At 38.8% G+C, this 23183-nt stretch overlaps 1 protein-coding gene across 1 annotated transcript in view; it reads right to left on the reverse strand.

Moving 5' to 3' along the window:
* Positions 1-15264, reverse strand: part of LOC103722955 (probable methyltransferase PMT24) — a 28034-nt gene extending 12770 nt beyond the window's left edge. The window contains exons 1-2 of the mRNA XM_008813708.3: positions 13472-15264; positions 13210-13359 (exon numbers count right to left, since the gene is read on the reverse strand). Coding sequence (XP_008811930.2) covers positions 13210-13359; positions 13472-14968 — 1647 coding nt within the window. The 5' untranslated portion in view covers positions 14969-15264. The remainder of the gene's footprint in view (positions 1-13209; positions 13360-13471) is intronic.
* Positions 15265-23183: the final 7919 nt, after the last annotated feature.

A 23183-nucleotide genomic window follows, 5' to 3' on the forward strand; every position in this document is an offset into this window, starting at 1 on the left:
CACCCAATTTTAGTCTAATCATACACCAACTCAATCTCCCCCTAAGCCTATTAGAAAGCACTCAATCCAAGTCCATGACTTACATGCTCTCCCCCTTTGAGCCTAAACCTAGCCCAAGAATGACTTAGACCCTTTGAGACTTGAAAAACCTTGACTTGGCCCGCTTCACGCCTAAAAAAAATGTGAAAACAGTGCTTGGGTCGACCCCTACATTCCTGGGGTCGACCCCTGAAGCTGTTCCAGAAAACAGCTCTCGAACTTTTTCCTGTCGCTCTTAAAGAGTCAACCCCTGAAGTTCTGGGGTCGACCCCTGCACTGTGCCAAGTCTTCACAGCGTGCCGGAGTCGACTCCAAGTCTCCAGGAGTCGACTCCAATACTGTTCACAATCCAGAAACTTGTTGTTTTTCTTTGGATGTGCCACACTTGAGCCTACAGTCTCCACCGGAAGAAGAGTGGATTTTGAGGTTTTAGAAAAGGAAAACTTCCCATTAGGGCAGAATTTAAAGGAGATGGGTTGGAAATATCTATGCTCACTAAATGTGCCGACCTACCCAGACTTGGTACAAGAGTTCTACAACAATGCCAAATTTGGACAAGGACAGATCTCGTCCAAGGTTAAAGATATCCCTATCTTGATTACTAAAGAGATTCTCAGAGATGCTCTTCGGATTCCAAATGATGAAGAGAATGGAGATCACCTAGAGAATAGGAATGAAGGGATAAGCACCATTCTCAATAGAAAATTCACAGAAAATTGGACTGAAATCAGTGCCAATCAACTAAATGCTGAGATGCGTCTACTGCATCACATGATCAACAAAATGTTCTTCCCAAAGACAGAAAAATTTGATCATGTCTCAGAAAGGGATATACTAGTAATGTATCATGTTATACAAGGACTCCTACTGAATCTACCCAGTTTAATGCTCAGATACACGGAAGCTCAAGGACAGAGAAAGGGAGCTTCACTTCCCTATGGTATGGTTCTAACATTAGTCTTCATTTACTTCAATGTAAGTTTAGTAGGGGAGACAAAGAAAGAGCTTTTATCTTCAGATATCTACAATGATAAATCACTGAAAAGAATGAGATTTGTCAAAACTGAGGGCAAATGGACTCATAAAGAAAAAGAAATTCAAGATGAAAGTGGTCAAGACACTCCAACACTACTTAAAGGCAAAAGAATCCCTACTCAAGCACCTCCAAAAAAGCCTCCAGTCAGTCAACCTCCTCCAATCCAAAGACCATCAGATCCTCCACTACGACTTGAGAAGTGGCAGTTAAAATTTATTAGAGATAACATCATAAAAGCACTGTTCAATTCTGAAGTCTGCTGGAATTCAGTTATTGATCTGACTTGGTAAAAGAAGTAAAATCTGAACCGCAAGGATTGAGGCAACTAGCTAATCAGCAGAGGAGAATTACTGAAATTGAAAAACACTTGAAAGAACAAGAAAATTCTGTTCAAGGCTCTATCCAAGAACTAAAGGAAGAACACACTCAGCTTACTGGCTCTATCTCTGCACTAAACAGTAAGATTGAGAAGCTGATGGAAGAGCCAAAGGAATATCAGTCTGGACCTTCATCATCAAAATCTTAAATCTAGACTGAACCTAACCTGAACTTAGAATGAATCCCATGTTTTCAAAACATAACTTTGTACTGAGCTATGTTTCATGTCTATTTAGCACACTTGTATACTGACTGATACCAATTGATACCAAATGTATCTTTTTTATTTATCAAGTATACTTTATTTATCAATTGCAATGAATACTTACCTTTCTTGAAAAATATATTTTCTTGGATTGTATGCTGCTCTGATACATATATTGAGTCTGTACCCTCTCTCCTTAACACAACTGTTAATTAATCCTTAATGATTAAGCTCACAAAAAGAGGGAAATTAAATCATTTTTCTTTTCCTTCCTTTTATTGATAACAAAAAGGGCGAGAAATGTGAAAAAAATTCCAATCTGAGAAATGAGAAATATGAAAAGAATTCAGAATTCCAATCTCTACACTAAAGATAATATATATAGAGGGAGATTTAAATATACAGATATGGAATGGGAATGGTACTGTGGTACTGCACTATTAACAAGCTTAAGAAAAGAAGAAAAAGAACTCTGCATAATTTATATGTTTGAAACTGATAGGGGAAGATTTTTCTCCTTAACTTGTTGAAATTATGCATATATCTCTGAATGTCATATTTGCTCGGAACTTCATTACAAAATTCTTATAATTGCTGTGAAATTTATTGCAAAATTCTTTTAAACTCAATGGTTTTGTCATCATCAAAAAAGGAAAGATTGTCAACCCTAAAGGATGAATTTTGATGATTACAAAACACTTGAGATGATGTTGTGTACTAATTATGTTGGTTTAATTGTGAAGTTTTATAAGTCAAGAAAAATCAGAAGTAATGAAGCACTGCAAAATCATAAGTTTTTCACAAACACTTCATTAGATGTGTTCTAAAAGAAAAATGATCTTAATCCAATCCATGGAGATCAAATATGAAGTCTAAAGTTTTCTGTTTGAAAAACTTGAGTCAACTCCTAAGCAAAAAAGACAAGTTTGAGTTGACTCTGGCATGTTTTCTTCAAGTGGCACAGTCAATGAGTCGACCCTTATGTAGTTCAAACTTAACAGAGAGCCTTTACCGCCTGAGATAAAGTTAGAAGAGTCGACCCTTGTTCCAAATGAGTCGACCTCCGAAATTGAAGAGTCGATCCTTGCGTTTGAAGAGTCGACCCCAGTTCAGTCTCAGCATCAGCCAGAAAAATTAGTGCATGAGTCAACCCTTGTGTTTAAAGAGGCGACTCCTGAAGAAGATGAGTCGACCCTTAAGGTTAAAGAGTCGACCATTTGAAGTTATCACAGCAAGAGTCAACTCAATATCTTGAAGTGCCGACCCAGGATAAATATGAGTCGACCCTTGTACTGCTGGGACCACAACGGAAAGCTTGGAACAACTTTTGTCTTCTTATGTAACAGAAAAAATTTCCATCAGAACAGAAAGAAAGGAATTCAAATCCCTCTGAAGAACTCGTCTATAAATTCAAGGGAACCTTAGAAAGGAAACAACAAGAAAAGAAAAAAGATTTTATTAAGAAAGAAAAGTTTTCACTAACGAAAAGAGAAGAAAAAGCTAAACAGTTTATCATCCTCACCGGCACTCATCTGAAACTTACTCATGTGAGAAAATCAGTCGAAGCTTCTCATTGAATCGAGAAGAGCTGCTGCTCAAGCATTGGGACATTCTTCCACAGCCAACTTCTTCATTGGCTTCAGCTTTTATTTTTATTGATTCATTCTATATACTCTGAAGCTTTAAGTTTTCTGGTTACAGCATTCATTTATTTGGATTAACTGTTGCTGTAACAGTTTCATTCATTTGTAACTTGTAAAGGCTCTTTCAAGTCTTGATTGGAAGTTTCTGAATCAGGAGTATTCAGTAAGGAAAATAGTTTTTGGTTGGTTTATCTGAAAACCAACTGGGTTGTTTGTGAGCCCAGAAAAGCAAACGGTGTAAAATTTTTGGTTGGTTTGGCTGAAAACCAACTGGGTTGTTTGTGAGCCCGAAAAACAAACGGTGATAAATTTTCAGTTGGTTGCCTAGAAAAACCAACTGGATTTTTGACTGAGCCCGAAAAATAATCAGGCTGTAATCTGCTGGGTTATAATGAAATCTCAAGCTAGGCTTGGGGAGTGGATGTAGGTGCTGGGAGTGCACCGAACCACTATAAACTTTGGTGTTTGTGTGTGTGGTTTACCTCTCTTCTTCCACTGCATATTTCTGATTGTTTTTCTCATCTTATTCACTGCTTTATTTGTGCAACCTTATTTCCGCTGCTAAATCTACAAGTTATTGAAAGATAACAGTAACTCACATTCTTTACACTTTTAATTTTAAAAGATCCAATTCACCCCCCCTCTTGGGCTGCACCTCTGGACAACACCTAATCTTCAGGAAGATCTACAACAGAAGCATTCAAACTGATTTTCTTTAGAACTTTGAATGGTCCGCACTACGAGCTTGCAACTTTTTGAACGTTCCTGAAGGAAGTCATTCAAGTCTAATTCTTACCATGACATAATCTCCTAAATTCAACTCTTTATAACGTCTGTGCAAATCAGCAAAAAATTTATATTTTAAATTATTAGAATGAATTCGTTTGCTGATTTTCTTATGCAAGGAATGCAGGTGCGATGCAAATAATTGTGCAGACTCAGAGACTCTATGTTGGTGAGACATAATAATCAAGTCTATGGGCTGTCTAGGTTTATAACCGTTCACCACTTCGAAGTGACTCATGTCTAAGGACCTATTGACCGAACTATGTATGCAGCGGTCGGTAACACTAAATCCCAAGTTCTAGCATACTCACCTACTAAACATCTTAAAAGATTTTCTAGACTATGATTAACAACTTCTGTCTGGCCGTCAATTTGAGGATGATAGGCAGACGAAAATTTCAATTTGGTACCCATCATCTGCCAAATGATTTTCCAAAAGTAACTCATGAATTTAACATCCCTATAGGACAATAGATTTTGGGAGGCCATGGAGTCTAACGACTTTATCAAAAAAAAGTTTCACAATCTTAGAGCATCAAAAATCTTAGAACAGAAGATAAAATGAGCCATCTTGAAAAATCAATCCACAACTACAAAAATGAAATCGTGTTTGGTGGAGGTATGTGGAAGCCCTAACACGAAATCCATACTAACATCTTGCTAGGGACACTCGAAAACGGATAGTGGAGTGTAAAGACCAGTATTCTACTTACGTTGTTTGGCTAGATGACATGTGCGACACTAACCGACAATTTTGGCCACATCTCTCTTGAGACTCAGCTAGAAGAAACATCTCTCCACCATTTCAATAGTCTTGTCTCTCCCGAAATGCCCAGACAGTCCTCCAGCGTGTATTTTCCATACTAGAATATCTCTCAATGAGGTTTGAGGGATACACAATCGGTTGGAGCAAAAGAGGTAATCATTTTGTAGGAAGAAATCATTTTGTTCTCTCTCTACTCCATCTCGTAAGGTCAGGTATACTTCACTAAAGTCAGGACAAGTGGTATATTGTTTCCTGATCCTCTCAAAACCAATTACTTCAGTGCTCATGATGGATAGGAGGAAGATCCTTCGACTGAGCGCATCAGCAGCTTTATTCTCAACTCCGGCTTTATGTTTCAAGACAAAAGTATAGGCTTGAAGAAACTCGATCCATCGGCCATGTCGATGGTTCAATTTCTTTTGGAAGTTGAGATATTTTAAAGCCACATAATCTGAATACAATACGAATTCTTGTGGTAGCAAGTAGTGTCGCCAATGTCGTAAAGCTTGCACTGCATAAAATTCCTTATCATAGGTGGAATAATGCAACCTGTCATCGCTTAATTTTTTGCTAAAATATGTGATAGGGTGACCTTCTTGGCTTACCACGCCACCTTTGCCAATGCCAGAGGCATCACATGCGACCTCGAATACCTTCGTGAAATCAAGGAGGCACAAAACAAGAGCTTCAGTCATCCTTTTCTTTATTTCATTAAATGCTTGGGATGCTGATTTAGTCCAGATAAAGTCTCCTTTCTTCATTCAATCCATAAGGGAAGACATTATTAAACTAAAATTCCTAATGAAGCGGTGATAGAAAGTAACCAAGCCATGAAAACTACGTACTTCCGCTAGGGTCTTAGGCTCAGGCCAATCGACTATCGCGTTTATTTCTCTGGATCAGCGGAAACACCCTTAAAAGACACTATGAACCCTAAGAAAGCGACGTGATTGATCAGGAAGGCACACTTCTTGGGATTTGCAAAAAAGCTCTCTCCTAAGGACATCACAGACCTACCTTAAGTGTGAGAGATGGAGCTCTGGAGTTTGACTATATATGAGGATGTCATCAAAATATACGACAAATTTATTTAAGAAAGGTTGAAAGATCTGCATCATCACCCTCATAAAAGTACTGGGAGCATTTGTTAACCCGAACGGCATAACTAACCATTCGTAGAGTCCATCTTTGGTCTTTCCATTCATCCCCAAGACGAATCCGAATCTGGTGGTATCAACTCTTCAGGTTGATTTTGGAAAAGACTGTAGCACCAGACATAAAATCTAAAAGGTTGTCCAACCTAGGGATGAAAAAACGATACTTAACCGTAGTTACAAGCAAGAGGTGACTTCTCTAATTCCGATTTTATTGAGGGCATGGCTATCAACGCACATCCTCCAAGAACCATCTTTTTTGGGAGTGAGGAGTGCGGGTACAGCACAGAGGCTCAGGCTCTCACGAACATATCCTCGGGTGAGGAGTTCGTTACAGCACAGAGGCTCAGGCTCTCACGAACATATCCTCGGGTGAGGAGTTCATCAACTTAACGTTTCAGTTCAGTGTGCTCGTTTGGGTTGAGCCTATGATGGGGAAGATTGGGTAAGGATGCTCCGGAAACGAGATCAATTGCATACTGGATATCACGCATCGGAAAAAGTGTATCTAGAAGATCCTTAGGAAAAACAGAGTGAAACTCCTCCAGCAGTAGAACTACTGCTGGTGGGTGCTTAGAGTTCGACTCCACATTGATGACTCTAGCCATAAGAGCAAACACAGGTGATTGGCTTTCGATATCCTTCATTCTCTTTTAAAGTAATGATGTGAAGTGATTCATGTTTTCGTAGAGTGGCACTCTTCTTTTCAGGGGCGAGCTCCCTAGGAGGCAATGAGTTCAGTATAATTTTCCGACCCTAAAACATAAAGCTACATGAATTCGAACGTCCATGAAGTGTGACATCCATATCGTAAAGCCAAGGTCTTCCTAGAATAACTTAACCTACATCCATCGGAATGCAGTCACACCAGATTTCGTCTTTATAAGACAGGAATTGAATCGGAACGAGGCATCTTTCCAACACCGAAATGGATGTCTTATCTACCCAAGATACCTTATATGGGTTAGGATGAGGGGTAGATTTCAGGCTGAGGCGGAAGACAACTCCGGAAGCAATGGCACTGATGCAACTTTCGCCATCAAATAGGATTTTCCACGTTCTACCATTGATCTTAAAGAGAGTGTAGAATAGGGAGGTCCTTCGCCAATCTTGTTCGATCTTAGTCTGAGCTATAGTACACCTAACCACAAGAAGCCTAGGGTTTTGGTTATTTGGATCAGTGGGCTCCTTTCAAGGTTCAGCCTGGATAAACTCTAATGCAGTATGTTCGTCTCCAAAGTCTTCTACAAAATTCTCAATGTTTGGTTTGTAGACTTCTTCGATACATTTATTCTCTTGGGTCTCAACTTCTAGTTCAGTCATTAGATAGGTCTTCGCATTACATTGGGATGCTATATGGCCAAATTTTTGGCACCTGAAACATTGGGTTTGGCTTCTAGAAGGAGGGTTGGAACCTAGTATGCCTTTTTTCTTATCTTTTGAAGAGTTCTAGACAGGCATCGGGGATGCCCTAATCGGTGCTTGGCTAGCACCGAGCTGGTTAGAAGGATTGGAAAGCGGTCTGGTTAGGAGATAATTTTGATTAGGTCGGGCTTCTAGAGCCATGGGTCGAGGGTCGATACGCCTCACTACAGGGGGTCGTAAGAACACAATTAGATAAACAAGCCCAAAAGAAGGAAGAACTTGTTACCTGCTGTGGATGCAATCAACCAGAAGCATCTGCTGTGGAGTCTCGAACACGAAGAGGATGACAGGCGTTGTGCAGAGAGCTAACTGGAGCTATGGTCCGAATTTGTGGCAGAACGAGGCTCTCGAACTCCTAGATTGGGCTGAACCCTGTGCTGGATCAACCTTGAGAGAGGGGCTTGCAGCTACTTGGGCTTGGGCTGCACTCAAGAAAATGGCGCGCAGGTACAGGGATGCGGGCTGCGGGTTTGGTTTTGAGACCCGAACCCGAAAAGAGAAAGGGGTGAAGGGGAGTGGAGCGGACACTCGATGAGGGGGCTTCAGAAGTGGGTTTAGGATCCCTGAGATGAGAGAGGGGAATGGGGCAAGAGGAGCGACGGTGGCGGCTCAGAGAAGGGGCGGCGAGCGAAAGGGGGCAAAGGCAGTGATGGCGGGAGCTGGCGGAGTGGCAGCGGCGAGGAGGTGTGTCTCAGGTGGCGGCGGCGGCTCGGAGAAGAGGGGCAACGGAGGCAGCAGCTTGGAGAAGAGGAAAGCGAACGACGGCGGATGGCGACGGCGGAGGTGGAAGCAACCGGGGATGGAGAAGGCATCAGCGGGGCTAGAGCGGCCGGGGATGGCGACGGCAACGGTGCCAGCGGCGGGAAAAGGACTAGGGCTCCTCTTCGTCGGAAAGAAAGAGGTAAGCAGAAAAAAAATTTCACGTGGGGACGCACGTGCGGCCTCACGCATGCAGAAATCATGTGAAGGACACGTGATCCTGCGGATATCTTTTTTTCCTTCTGGAACAGATCCGGGTTAACCCCAAAAAAAAGGCTAGCAAGTCTGGATCTTACCCATTAGCTGGCTTTAAATCTCCCGACGGTTTCGAGAGGCCACGCCGAGTTTCGCGTCGGCGGCTGCGGGCGGATCTCCGTGGCCTATGGCGGCGGCCAGCGACCAGTCACCAGCTCCGGCCTGTGGTCGTGGGCTCTCTTCACTGGTAGTAGTAGCCGCCGATGATCTGTGGCTGCTGCAACAAATCTGAGACCGCAAACTCTTGTTTTCGGTGGAACTGAGGGATAGAGACGCGCGAAGAGAGGTGATGCTCTCTCTCCTTTTGGCAACGCGAGTTGTTCGTGGCCCTTCAACACACTCCGGCATTCGTGGTGCGATGGGTATGGAGAAGAACTCGTGCGGCAGCCAAGGACGTGGGATTGGAGGCTGTCCTGCCATACACCAGGGTCTGTTGCTTTGGCACAGACGCAAAGCACAGGCTTTGATACCAAATTGATGACGAACCAAGACCGGAAAGGGCTACTGTGGCGGCAGATAAGAGAAAACAGGAGGGAAGGAAAGCAAGGAAGGAGGAGAAGAAGATAGGAAGGAGGAAAGAAGAAGGAGAAGGAAAGAAGGGAGGAAGAGGGGGAATAAAAGAAAGAAGAAGAGACGTGGGGGAAGAAATTCTTAATTCACTTTCATTAAATCCTAATCACAATGAGGGTACCCTATTTATAGGGCCTAACAAGGCAATTAACACAAAATCCCTTACACAAAAATAATTCCCAATAAAGCCCAAAATAACACAATAAAACCCTACAACAATAAAATGCAAACAAGCTCAAAAATAAAATAAAATAAAAATGCAAATAAGATGGTAGACTAGACGGGCGAATGATCAGCTCTGATGTCTCCATCAATCATCCATTAAATAATTAAATAAATATTGGTTCAGAGCATCTAAATCTAAATATATTATTAAAACCCATATTTATCAAAATTCAAAAAGTCACTAACTACAATTTTTTTAATAAATTAAAGAACTAAAATTCTGCTACAAAATCACCAAGCTTGCTAACGCGAACTCCAAACTTGGATCATACTTTGCTCTTAGTGGCCCTATTCATTTGAAAAAAGAAAACAAAAAGAGATACGAGCTACGTAGCTCAGTAAGTAAAATTTACACTACCTTGCCGAGTCAAGCATAAGTTTTTTTTATGACAATGCATCATTTAAAAAAATTAACAGATATTACAAAAAATAAAGTATTTTATAGTACAATACGATAAAACAAGTCATAAGATCAACATGCATGCATAAACCGTCAAAATTTCATAAACATGGTGTCATGTTTGTATCGCAAATAAATTTCTAAATCATTCTTTTGCTATGTAGTCACATTATAGTTCAAAATATTGCTCAGAGATATTCGCGCTAAGGTCATTTTATCACTGTGATAGGGTTTGTATTGTAATCGATTAAGTATCATGTTTCGTATCCAAACTTTATACCCAAAGCAACTGACAACAGGAAGACCTCCTTCCAAAGCATACTGATGATATACCACCTATGACTGGTACCTACTTGATGGTAGCAAGCACACCATCACATCCTATTCTGCAGTAGCATTCAAATGATGCTGTAGTTCACCATGCATGCTCTTTCGATGCCATCAGCTCACCAATGGATCATCTGACTGCCCCAGTTCCATCATCAAAAGCCAGCAATAGACAGTGGGTCCTAGCTGCCAAGCAAAGCTTCCTCAACTGTTTGTGACCCCACTTTCGAATCCAAGAGCTTAGCTTCAACAATAAATATCACCAGCCATGGAATTAGTGAACAGCAATGCCAACTCCAAAGTTAGCTTGAGACCTACTTGATCAAGGTCTTAAAAGTTTTAAAACAACTACAACTGTAGCTCAGTAGTGGAGACAACTTTTTGTGCTACCTTCGGCAGTACCAGCAACTCTCCATGTCTGAATCATATTAATCCTATTAAAACTCAGCAACCTGATGAAGATGAATATGACAAGCAATATGATCAAGTTGTCTTCTCGACCATTGGCAACATCTTTAAGAAGCTGGACCAACAACTTTCTAGGATTGGCTGGCCTAAATTGAAGACTTTTTTGGTAGGCATCATTCCTCCGACTAAAAACATGTCCAATTTGTAAAGGCAAAGCTCAAAGGCCTAGATTGCTTATGGTGGTCAACCATTGAAAAAAATCATGCCCTTTGTCATGAAAGACACTTTGCAACATGGGATGACATCAGAGCAAAACTGGATGAATGCTGCATACCTTCAAATTACATCCAAAGTCACTATACTCGAATTCTCCATCCAGGAATATTGAGAAGAATTTTATGAACTACAACTCGAAGTTTGACTCGAAACCTAAAATCAGCTAGTTGGTTGATCCTGTGATAGTGTGTCCAGAAATTTAGGACCAAATAGAGGTAGCCCAGATTGAAACCTTGGACAAGGCCTACCAAACAGATAATTGAGTCAAGTAGCTCAAAAACAAAGACTGTAAGCCAAGGGTTCAAACCTGTGTGCAACACCAACAACACCCAAACTCGCTGCACCAACTATCAACAAAGACAGTTCCTTTAAATTTTTTGTTAAAAAGATGAAGGCCTACTTACACCAAACTCCAGCAAGCAAGCACTCCAATATTGACCTTCAGGTTAGTATACTTTGGAAAATTTTATTATGAATCCCCCAGAGCCAGCAATATTTTAATTCATTGGAAGCAGAATTATCTAAACCAGGGGGAGCAGATGTAGGTCAAAGACACGTGACCTTATGGTCAATCGACTTGGGACCTTCTTGCAGCAAGTTCCATGATGGAAGGTCTTAAAAATTGTGTAAGCGTGACTGAAATTGATCAGAGAGTTATGGATACACAGGAAACTATGTTGGAATAATTTCGAGGCTGAGCCAGGCCCGTAAAAAAGGTAATCAGGCCCAAAAACCTACTAACATAAACTATCTACCATCAAAACCCAATCAAAGGTACACTAGTCTGTCAAAAGGCATCCAACAGTAACTTTATACCATTCAAATGCTCTAGTCCTTACTCCAAGGACTCCAAGTACATAGAAACTAATGGTAGATCTAGTCTCCATCAGTTCATCTCATATAATCAGAATGATTCCAATAGCAAAGAGGTCACTATCGGAACAGAAATTCTTCTACAAGGCTAAGAGGAGCAAGATTACTTAATTTAGTTATCTTAGGACCTTTTTTATTATTCTTTTCTTTGAGAGTACCCAGACATCCCTAGCTTTGTAAGGGATCTTGGAGCCTATAAATACGCCCTATGCTCTCAGTTTTGATCATTGAAAATTTAATAAAGCTTCACTTTTCCTGAGTACACATATTGTGTTTCTCACATGCATGGTGGGTGTTGCATGACCCTAATGAATTATGGGGATTGGTGTAGTGTTTGACGACAAGATACTTCTGGTAGCAAGGCACGAAGCTACTAGTTATCAATTCTTCTAGTTCTTTTTCTTAGTATCTAGATCCCTAGCTTTTAGATTTCAAATTAAGAATTTCTTTTAATATCCTAAGTTTAGATTTTACTTTTATTGCATAGCTTGCTTTAGTCTTCCACTTGGTAATTTGAAGCCTGTGCTAGACCCATAGCCTGCATCACATCCTTATCTCTAATAGGCAAGCCTTGGTGCAAGGGTAAGGTTGCTCCATTTTGACTTGAGTGTTATGGGTTTGAAATATAGAAATAGCCTCTTTACATATAAAAAAAAAAGATATATATATATATATATATATATGATTCTTTCCGGACCCTGCAATGGCGGGAGTCTCGTGTACTAGAATAGCCTTTTATGTCTCTAACTATTTTCTAAGACTCGAAATGTTTGTTCAAAACCATCCTCTCCAATATATTTTCAACATCATTTTCGATGTTTTTCTGGGATCAAACAAAGCAACATTATAATTATATTTTTATATGGTAATAATTAATATGTTGAGAACCACATGAATAAAGATATTATCATCACTAAATGTTCAAGATAAAACTTTCTTTGTCAACATATTTCAAGTCATTAATTTCATGCACCAAATCTCTAGCAACAAACTGACATTGACAATAACAAAAAATTAGAGCATTATTCCAAACATGGTACATTGTACCAGTCCGAACTAGATGGTATAGGGTATACCATACCATATTGATTCGGTACCGATACCCAGTATATATGGCGTATCGACACTTGGTACGCCAATAAAAACTCCGTACCATATCATACCAATACTGTGCAAGTTGGCACTGATACGGAGTCTGGTACCGAGACTGAGAACCTTAATTCCAAATATTGAATATTTTAAATTTTTTCAAAGGAAAGAGATGATTAGGCATGCTTTATAAATATTCTCAACATATGCAAGACATTCTAGCACCAAAACTATTAGTTTAATAATATGACGGCACATTCAGCATATCTCTAGTGCCTGGAAGAAGGATCTCAAAATACTTATGCAATATTCCCTTTCTTTCTCATTGGCCTAGACCTCATAGTAAGAATTTTAAATTCACAATGATAGAATGTCTTATTCACAGCCTATCATAATGTTTTATCGACCAACAATGTCGGAAAAAGCACATATAAATCCTAGTTCAAAAGATTCCAAAGAGCATCTATTCAACAAGTAGCAAAAAGTGAACCATTACTAAAGTTCAAATTTTGGAACAGATTTTTGCAAGTTATAGAAAGAGAAAGAGCATATGCACTTCACTGCCAAAGCCTGCAAGTTATAAATCAATCCTCACCTGCTGAATGAAATCAATGTAGTGAAGTGCCCCATGAATGAACTGTGTTCCTCCTCCTGGAAATGTAAGGTGCTCTCCAGTAACTTTCACCCAATTTTGGTGGCCTTTAACCTCTGCAAGCTTTGTGTGAGGTACATTATTGTACCATATCTACAACAGACATCCACATATTAACAGGACATTGGATAAGATAAAGTGCACCTATTAACGAATTTTAGAAATAAAGCATATGAACAATTAAGTACAAAAATTAGGCATTTACCCTATCTCTACTCTCAGGCCACTTGATGGGCCGTCGGTATCCTTTTGGAAGCGGCACCAGACATGTGGGGCCTTCCTCAGGACAGTGACGCTCACGATGTTGGAAATGCCTGAAGCTGTGTAGCTTCTTGATGGCCTTCTTATTGTCAAGGCAAGGTATGTAGTCCGTGCCAGCTGTGATATCACAAAGCTTCCATTCAATGTGCCCCTCTTGGTCACCTCCTCCTCCATTGGATTGCAACTCCTCCCCTTTCCTTCTTTCCTTCTCAGTGTCAGAATGGTCAGCCTGCGTTGCCCATGGCCTTGTCTCACCATTTTTCTCATTTGACACCTCTGATTGTGCCCCATCTAGTGACTCGCTTGCATTCGAGTCGCTTGAGCTAATTGGGTTCTCTTCATTTATCTGTTGTTGTGGGATCTCTTCCTGGCTTTCACTGCTTCTTTCTATCTCGGACTGCTCTTCAATCTGCAGCTGACTTTCATTAGCTCCATCCTTTGTCCTCTCCTCAGGTTGTGACTGGTTCTTATTGGTCCCCTCCTCTTCATTTTCTCCTGATTGTGGTTTGTTCTCTTCAGTTCCGTCCATAATTTCTTCTGATTGTTGCTGGCTCTGCTCGGTTCCCTCCCCTGTCTTCTCGTCAGATTGTACCTGGCTCTCATCATTTTCCTGGTCTATCTTCTGCTGAATTTGATCATGGTTCTCATCAATCTCCGGCTGGCCCTTTTGCTGGTTCTCATTGCTTCCGCTCTCTGTCTGCTGTTGTTGCTCCTGAAATTCTTGCTGGTTCTCCTCATCACCACTTTCTGGTAGCTGCTCATCATGCTCCCTCTGCTGCTGTTCATGGATCTCGTCCCTGTTTTGTTGCAATTCGGACTGCTGTCTCTCCTCTATTACAGCCTCCGGATTGTGGTTCTCTAACTGCTGGTCTCCACGTTTTTTCCCATCACCCTCATTGCTTACTTGGGATTGCTGCTCCTGGTTCTCCTCATTTCCGCCCATTTGTTCCCGTTGATATTCTCTCTGATGACTTCGGTTAGCCTCCTCACGCTCCTCATTTTGCTGCTCCTCTAGGTGGCTTCCTTTGGCTTCATGTCCTCCTTCAGAGGATCGGCTATCTTCGTCAACCTCCTTCTCTCCATCTCCTCCTCCCCGATCCATCTCCTCCCCATCCTCCATCGAAGTTACAGTGGTGATCTTAGGTTCCAGCTTGTCATCATCCTTGTTGCCATCCTCGGGGCCATCCTCCAAGACTGGAGGGGGGTCTCTCCGAGATACACGAGAAGGAGAAGATTTAGAAGCAGTGGAGGTGGCGAAGGCTGCACGGTGGCGGGTGGCAGCGGTCGTGTGGGAGGGAATGACAGAGGATGAAGTGAGCATCCAAACTCCAAGAATGCAGAGCGCCACAGAGATGACTATGGTGACATAGTAAGAGGTCGAGCCCGCCGACGAAGGCGAAGAGCGCTTCCCCACCCGGGAATTCTTTCCTAACCCCGGCATTCTTCTTCAATTCTTTGGAGAAACGGAACTCCGAAGCAGGAGGTTAAGGTTCCTACCGACCGTTTAGAGGGAAAGGAAAAGGGGAAGAAGAGGGTTGTGGGGGAGGGGGTAGACGGAATGGTTCCAAGGGGAGAGTGAGATCTCCGAGGGAGGTGGGGAAGAAGCCTAGATCCAAAAATTCAGTGGGGGAGTGCATGTAGAAAAGGTGTCCGTCCATTCGGCGGGCACTTGCTATTATCACGGGACCGGCAAAACTTTTTGACTCTCCTCTTCCCCGTCCATATTTATGACAGCTGGTTCGTTAAGACAAATCCCTGCGCCTATAAGAGAGAGAGAGAGAGAGGGTAGTGGAGCTTTATTTGCAGCCTAGAGAGTAGTGGGATTTAGGCCATGATGAAAGGGTGGCAAGTGGCCATGTACCTGCCCCCACTTTTAATTTTTGGTTAATTGCCCACTAGTTTTAGCATGTGCCAAGCGCGTGGGTATTCCATGAGGGAAGTGGTTTTTTTTTTTTTTAATGAAGGCCTCAAATGATAAATGCATTTCATATTTTTTTCAAAAAAAAAGAAAGAAAGAAAGTAGAAGAGGTGCAACACCATGACTAATTAAAAATATGACTGTGAAAATTAACGTTATGTCATGTTAGGTGGTTCGCATTGTATGCGGTATAAATATTGGAAAGGCTTGGGAGTCAGAAACTTGCCTTGAGTAAATGCAGTGATGGCTATTTCTCTCTCCTGCTCGTGATTTTTAATTTGAGCCATGGACTGTATTCAACTAGAATTTAAACTTTGTTGACCACACGTTCCTATACATTTGACTTATCATCACAAGACCAAAAATAATATAGATGGAAGTGATGAGATTACCATATTTGGTTGCACAACGATAATACCACATGGTAGTGATCCCAAAATATCCCTACTTCTCAAATCGCCGCTCAACTTAGTGATAGAATATCTATTTTTAAGATCAAGTATCTCAGGTCATCCCACATCATTAATCTTGAGCTAAAATTTAACATATCAATATACCATTATATATTATATTATTTATATTAATATTATATATTATAATATACCATATTTATGATATATATTATATTATGTTATATTATTAATTATATTATTGTCATATTATTATTCAATGAAAATTTTAAATTCTAGTAGAAATATATTATTATACTTTAAATTTATACAATAAAATTATTAAATATATTACATCTATTTACCTGATTTTTCTAATCAAAATAAATATTAGTATTAAAAATGGCATGTTATAAGTATAAATAAAAATATTAATTCTATAATAATAATTAATATATATTTATAGGATTAATAATTTATAGGACTAATGAAATATATCAAGGATAATTTTGATATTATATGGTAGAGAACTTGAATTCTCATATAATACCAAATATGTTATTTGTGAATATCTAAAAATCTTTAATTACTGAAATATAGCATACAAAATATGATGATTTGTACCAAAAATATATATATATGGTGATCTTAGATCGTGGATCCCCAAAATAAGAACTACCAGTAACTTAAGATCATCTTGGTGATCCTATTTAGGTGGCCAAATGCCGCCATAAAAATGACTAATAGCTATTAAACTATGAAAGCTTATTTAGTTGATGTAATCATATCACAACTAAGTATATTTTGTTCAAAGAAAACATATTGATAATACGAATCATGTGTTAAAGTTAATTATTGACCTACTTATGAACCTTAGTAGTTGCTTGGTTTCAAAATGGTTACAAAAATAGTACTCGGTAGATTTTGGTGGAATTCGCATCATGTGCTGTATGAGATAATGATGTAATGTAGATAATAATGAGCTCTGAATATTTATATCATTGTTTCTTCTTAAGGTAATAGTGCAAACTCTTAAGAGTAAGTTCCATGCATCTTAGATTCCACCACAATCCACATGAGGGAGCAGACATATATACATTGTCTATATTTTTTTAATGAATTTGTTTGGATCTTGTCCAATCGTTTCTTTATATTAAAAAAAAAATGTAAGACAAAAGGAAGCAATAAAGCAAATCGTGTGGCATGACATCGAGAGTATCTATTGATTTTTATTTTCATATTTTAGACTTTCATATTTATTTATGAAATTTATATTAAACAAATTGATCATTAGTATCCGGCTCATCCATTAATCTCCCCTCTCTTGGATAAAACTTGTAGGTGACGTTTGGGTATGGTATAAGTTTCAGAAGGGATTTCTCTTATAATATGGAGGAATAGGATTTCTAGGACAAATAGTTTTTTTTTGGTGTTTGGTTGGAGCTTATTGGATATTAGATATCATGACATGTTTGAATTTGTTCGCAAAGATAAAATTACGCTTCTATTTTTTTGGTTAAATTAAAGAGTGGATAGGGATAAAAATATAAAAAGAAGGGATAATTTTTTATATTTTTTATATTTTTTTAATCTTTGCTTGATACCAATTTCCTTCATATTTAGATGGCTCTATCTACAATGGATATTTGTTGATTTTGAATTTTTTTTCCTTGGTTTTTGACAAAAGAAAGTTTGATTTTTTTTTTTTTTGATAAATACTGACATTTTATTGTTATAATTTTGAGATCATGCAATAAAGTTTTGCTCAATGAGATTATTTCCATCTATATGAAATTCTGATTGATCTAATTAGAGAAAAGGAAGATTTTCTTCAACTCGTTCAACTTGAATCGAATCTCTTGAAAGATAACTGAAAAAAGATGGAGAAATCTCGAAAGTAGTGCTTTAAGTCTTCTTTTCTTCAATTAATAATTAAAACATGATATGCACATCCTCTATTTATAATATGAGGTCTACCCTAATATAATTTGGGTCGGATTCCTCTTCCTAATCCTAGTACGAGTTTTTTTTTTAAATAGAGTGGAATTCTATTCCAATTCAATCTCCTAGTTGTAGATCTCGAAAAGATACCCAATTTAAAAAAAAAAGATCATTTCAATCGAGCATCACAAGATTAAGTTATGGCTTTCGGAAGTTTGACCATCTCTAAATTAGGGCTCCCTCTGTTTAGGAGATTTAGCTCATGCTAAATCAGAATTGAAGGTGGAAAAATGCCTGCTTTCTTATCTCACGATTGAACTACCTAGCTTTGCTTAGAGATGGTTTTTGGCCTGGCTCTTCTTCGCTCTTGAATCTCAGCAAACCACATGCTCTACTCCTGCATCTGTACATCATGGTAGGGACGCTCCTTGTTGTCCTTCCTCATCGATGATGACTACGAAGACTCCTCGATCTTGATCTTGGTAGATCAGTCAATAAAACCAAAAAACGAGAGCTTGGCCTCTCATAAGTTGTATCAGATTTTTACCATTATCACAAACTTTTTGCATGCATTAACAAGTTGCTTATCTTGGGCAACAATTGCAAGATATACGTTTTCTAGTATTTTGGAGGCGTTGATCAGAAACTCCTTCCTATCCTTAATGAACCGATACTTCTTCAGACGCCGGTAGAAGACTGCATCTTGATCGAAAAGATATGGGCTCCCAAGGATAACCTAGCAAACATCCAAAAGAACAACTTCACAAGTTACCTCATCTATATACATCTTAGTTATAGCAAAGTTGATGGTACATCGCTTAGTGATCTTCAATTCAACGTTCTTCTGATTTCAACCAAGAGAGTAGAGACGTGGATGAGGCTTAGTCTGCAATCTCAGCATATAAACTAGATGTTTAGAGATGAAATTTTTTTGACTTCCAGGATCTACAATAGCCTCAATAATGCTTAGCTTTATTTGGATCTTCAAGCGGAAGAGTTTCTCTCGCACATCTAAATCTGCTTTAGTAGCTGTTTTAGATTTTCTCGCCATCAGGCTCAATTTGAAGTATGTTTGCACAAGCTCGAGCAGCTCCTTAACTTCTACAATATTGAGAACTGCCTTTTTCTTCTTTTTGAAATCCTCATCTTTCTGTGTCTTCCTCTTTGGCCGTAGCTTTCTGCGTCTTCCTCTTCGGCCGCAGCTTGAGGTGAAGTTTCCAACACTTCTTATGCATATGTCTAAGAAGATTACAATAATCATAATAAATTTTCTGAGTGTTGGCGTATTTCTTTCCTTGCTCCCTCTCTTGATATAGATTTCTGCTGTATTTTCTAAACTTCTCGCCCTTTGTACCTTCCCTAGGCTGATTCTTCTCTTCAATCCCTATGGCCTTTACGCTAGCTTTGCTAATGTCTTCAACTTTGAAGAGTTTCATCTCCTTTTGGATGCTCTTGTGGAGACCTCTGATGTACTTCAGAAAAAATGCATAATCGTCGATGGAGATTTCGAATAAGATTGCTTGCTTGTGAAACTCGGTGGTGTAGTCCTGGACAAACTGATCATACTTCTACCATAGGTACCGCCACTTGATCCACTGATCCTCCTTGTGGCCGATTGGGTAGAACTGCTTCTTGATTAGGCTCTTGAATTTGTTCTATGTCAGATTCGAAACATCGTTGTTCCTCATGTACGAATTTTACCAGATAAAAGTATGGCTAGAAAACTTGAGATAGACGAAAGCTACCTTTTGGATATTGAAGTATACATAAATAATAAAATATGTCTCTAACTGATCTAGCTAGTTATCTAGCCTTTTTGCATCAACAACCCCATCATATATAGGGATCTTGATTCGAGCCTCAACTTTAAATGGTTAAAGAAAGAGACCCCCACAGAGCTCCTTCTCCTAATTGCTTGTATTACTCACGTGTCTGAACCATGAGTAGAGGCCCCCACAGATATGGAGGAATGGAGCTTTGATACCAACTTGATTCGATTGGAGAAAAGAAAGATTTTCTTCAATTCGCTCAACTCAAATCTCTCGAAAGATAACTAGAAGAAGATAGAGGAACATTAAAAGTAGGACTTTAAGACTCCTTTTCTTTCATTAATGATTTAAAAAAATGAGATATATAGCCTCTATTTATAATGTAAGGTATGTCCTAACACAATTTGGATAGATTCCTCTTTCTAATCTGGACTTTTTTTTCTAAAATAGACATTTCTAGTAAAAAAATTAAAAATATTATAAAGGTACATCTCAACTTCTATATCAACTATACTTTCTGTCACTCTGCCTGATTCTTTTCAGATAGAGGGCTACGCCCGGTCAAAGTTATATCCGAAAAAAAAATTAGTTTGACCAACCCATTTTTAGGGGTCTAATGGTAGAATTTCATCCCAATTAAACAACCTAGTTATAGATCTCGAAAAGATACCCAATTTCAAAAAAAAGATCATCTTAATCGGGTATCGTATATCTAAGTTATGACTTCTATAAATTTGGCTGCAATTCAACTTCCTAATATATTAAATCTTGCTCTTGAATCCTGTCTGGCCCCACTCGTAGTAGGCAAAATAGTCGACATTGAGTTTGAGAATCCTCCTGTATCACTGATTTATATTGACTTCATCAACTTTCTTATTAGATTTTGCTACATAGTCAGTAGATAATTAGTTGGGTATATTGCATCATGTTTTGTTCTTAGTTTGATTATCATAAAATTTTAGGTAGCACTGCTTTTTGGAACAAATCTACAAAGTGCATATATCATTCACGTTTTTTATTTTTTATTTTTTGAACTTTCCATGAAGCTGTAGTTTTAATTTAATGATTGAATAGTCTGGATGTTAAATTATGACTAAATGGGGTGGTTGGTTATGCATGGATATATGTGTATGACTGGTCAAATAATTCAATAGGATCAGGGGTGGAAATTAAGTCGGGTTGGGTTGAGCCAGATGGGGATTGGGTTGGATACAGGTCTGATCAAAAATTCAATGACTTAAATTCGATCTGTTTATTAAATAGTTAACTTGACCCGATCTGCGTAACTTGTATATTAAATAGGTCAAGTCAAGTTAAACGGGTTAATTAAATAGATTAAGTAAGTTTTAACAAATTAAATGGATTTAAACGGGTTAAACAAGTTAAGCGGGTTGAGTTAAATTGGATAGAAGCAGGTTAAGCAAATTTTAAATCAGTTAAATAGATCTTAAATGGGTTAAACGGATCAAATCATGATCCAACTTAATTATTAAATATGTCAAAACTGGTTAAATGGGTTACAAGTGTAGACATAAACTTGACCCATTCAATAAACAAGTTGAGATAGGTTGACTCATTTATGGCCTAAATCTATTTATGTCAAACCTAAATATACCTAAAGCGGATGGTTTGTGGGTTAGGTTAATAGGTTGGATCATAAATTACCATCTTTAGATATGATAATATTAATGTTTCAATATCTAGTGCATACTCCTTTTACTAAAAGTGCGGAAAATGCATATCAATTTTAAATGGTGCAAACAACTAACCTACAAAGTGCATATTTGATTCATTGCTTCTTTTCTTATTTATTGAACTATCCGTGATTCTATGTTCCTAATTTAATGATTGAAGAATGTGGATGTTAAATTACAAATGATGGGTTATTTTGCTGGTCATGCATGCTTATGTGCGACTGCATGCATGAATATGCGATGCTTATTCTTAGATCTAATAGTTAATAGCTCTTCCCTCTCATTTACTTTTGCAGAGAAAGGTTAGCTAGAGGTCAAAAATATTAGGTGTACTTGATATTCTCTCTCTTTTTTATTTTTGAGAGTTTTTGGGTGGAGTTTTGGCTATTTTACGGTGATTTTCATTTGGAGGGGTACTGTTGTCTAGAAATTACCACATGAAATTTAGGGTATCTGTGCCATATGGACAGACCCCAATTCAAACTTAAGCTTAATCTATGTTGGTTTTATCAAAATTAAATCAGATTGGATCCAATCGACCTGTATGTATAGAAATTTGATCAAATTGAGCACAGATAAGTATAATTAGATTAACAAATCATTAATTGGGATGGAAAATGTGGAACTGAGGGCTAATTTGAGGAGAATTGGGTCAAGGTTAGTGAGCCAGCCTGGACAAAATGAATCGGGTTAACCCGTTCACATAAACTCAGTGGAATTAGGTGGAATTTGCTCAATTAAGCTCAACGTTGATCAACTGGGGATGGAATTAGGTCGGACAGTGGATGTGTTAGGTTCAAATTAAGTGCAATAGAGGAATTAAATCAAAATAATGGAATTTAGGAAGAATTGGGGGAAATCAATGAACCAATATAATTAGGTGCAATTTGGCTAAACTAAATGTGGAATTGATCGATTGAGAGTGGGATAAGATGCTTTGAAGCTAAATTGAAGCGAAGAGAGCAGGTTACTGCAATGGAAATCCATCGAAACTAAGGAGTTAGTTTAGTTTCTTGATCACCGATTAGTTTTGGGTCTCAGATATTTGGAGGTGATACCTAGTGTCCACATCGGGCAAGAAGCTTTTCAAACTACTTTTCTAGCCATGCCGCCAATGCCTTCTCCAGTGTCCCAATCTCACTGCAATGTCATATAGCCATTCGCGCCCCCAAGTCGTGCCCCATGAGTTCTTTACCAGCCAATACTTTTGGTTCCATCATCCATCTCTCGGTATCCCACTGTTGTGATAGCATGGTTTAGTCAATCTCCACACTGTTGTGAAGGCACCATCGGTATAAGCATCAGGAACAAAAATGACTCATCTTAACTTGACACACTCATACTAGTTGCGTAGGCTTGTAAGTTTTTAGCATCGCAAGTGTGTGTAGTTTTCGTAAGGATTGTTAGTTTCAATTGTCAGTCCTCCATTATTGACCACAAACTCAAAGTCATTCTATAGGAAGCCTCCATGGCATGCAAAATTCTCGACATCATAGTTCATGATTCGTTGCGTAGATAGAGAGAAATCTAGCCTTTTTTTCATCTGCAATCATTCTAATTTTGGACATGATAAAAAAAGAAATCCCTATCCTAGAGTGAGTTCATCCAACAAGTGAAAATACAAGCTAAAGGATAAAAGGGATAACAACTTCAATAGGAATATTGCTTGTAAGTAATGTGGTTTAAGGTTACTCCTTTTGAGATCAAAAAAGAAACAGACCACAATTAGAACCCTTTTCCTTGGCATCAGTCATCACACCACAAGTGCTCCAATCCATATGAGAAGGAATGGTTGTTACATTTTGATCAGGTTGAATTCGTCTTGAAAGGCTTGGAACTTCTCATTAGGCAAGTTTACAAATTTATTAATGCTCAGTTTGTACTTGAAATTGCTAGCTTTGCCGACGGGATTGATGTGCTGCATCCTTTCCATGTTAAGCCACTT

Source organism: Phoenix dactylifera, unplaced genomic scaffold (assembly GCF_009389715.1).
Source record: "Phoenix dactylifera cultivar Barhee BC4 unplaced genomic scaffold, palm_55x_up_171113_PBpolish2nd_filt_p 000090F, whole genome shotgun sequence".
In the NCBI taxonomy this organism is placed as follows: Eukaryota; Viridiplantae; Streptophyta; class Magnoliopsida; order Arecales; family Arecaceae; genus Phoenix; species Phoenix dactylifera.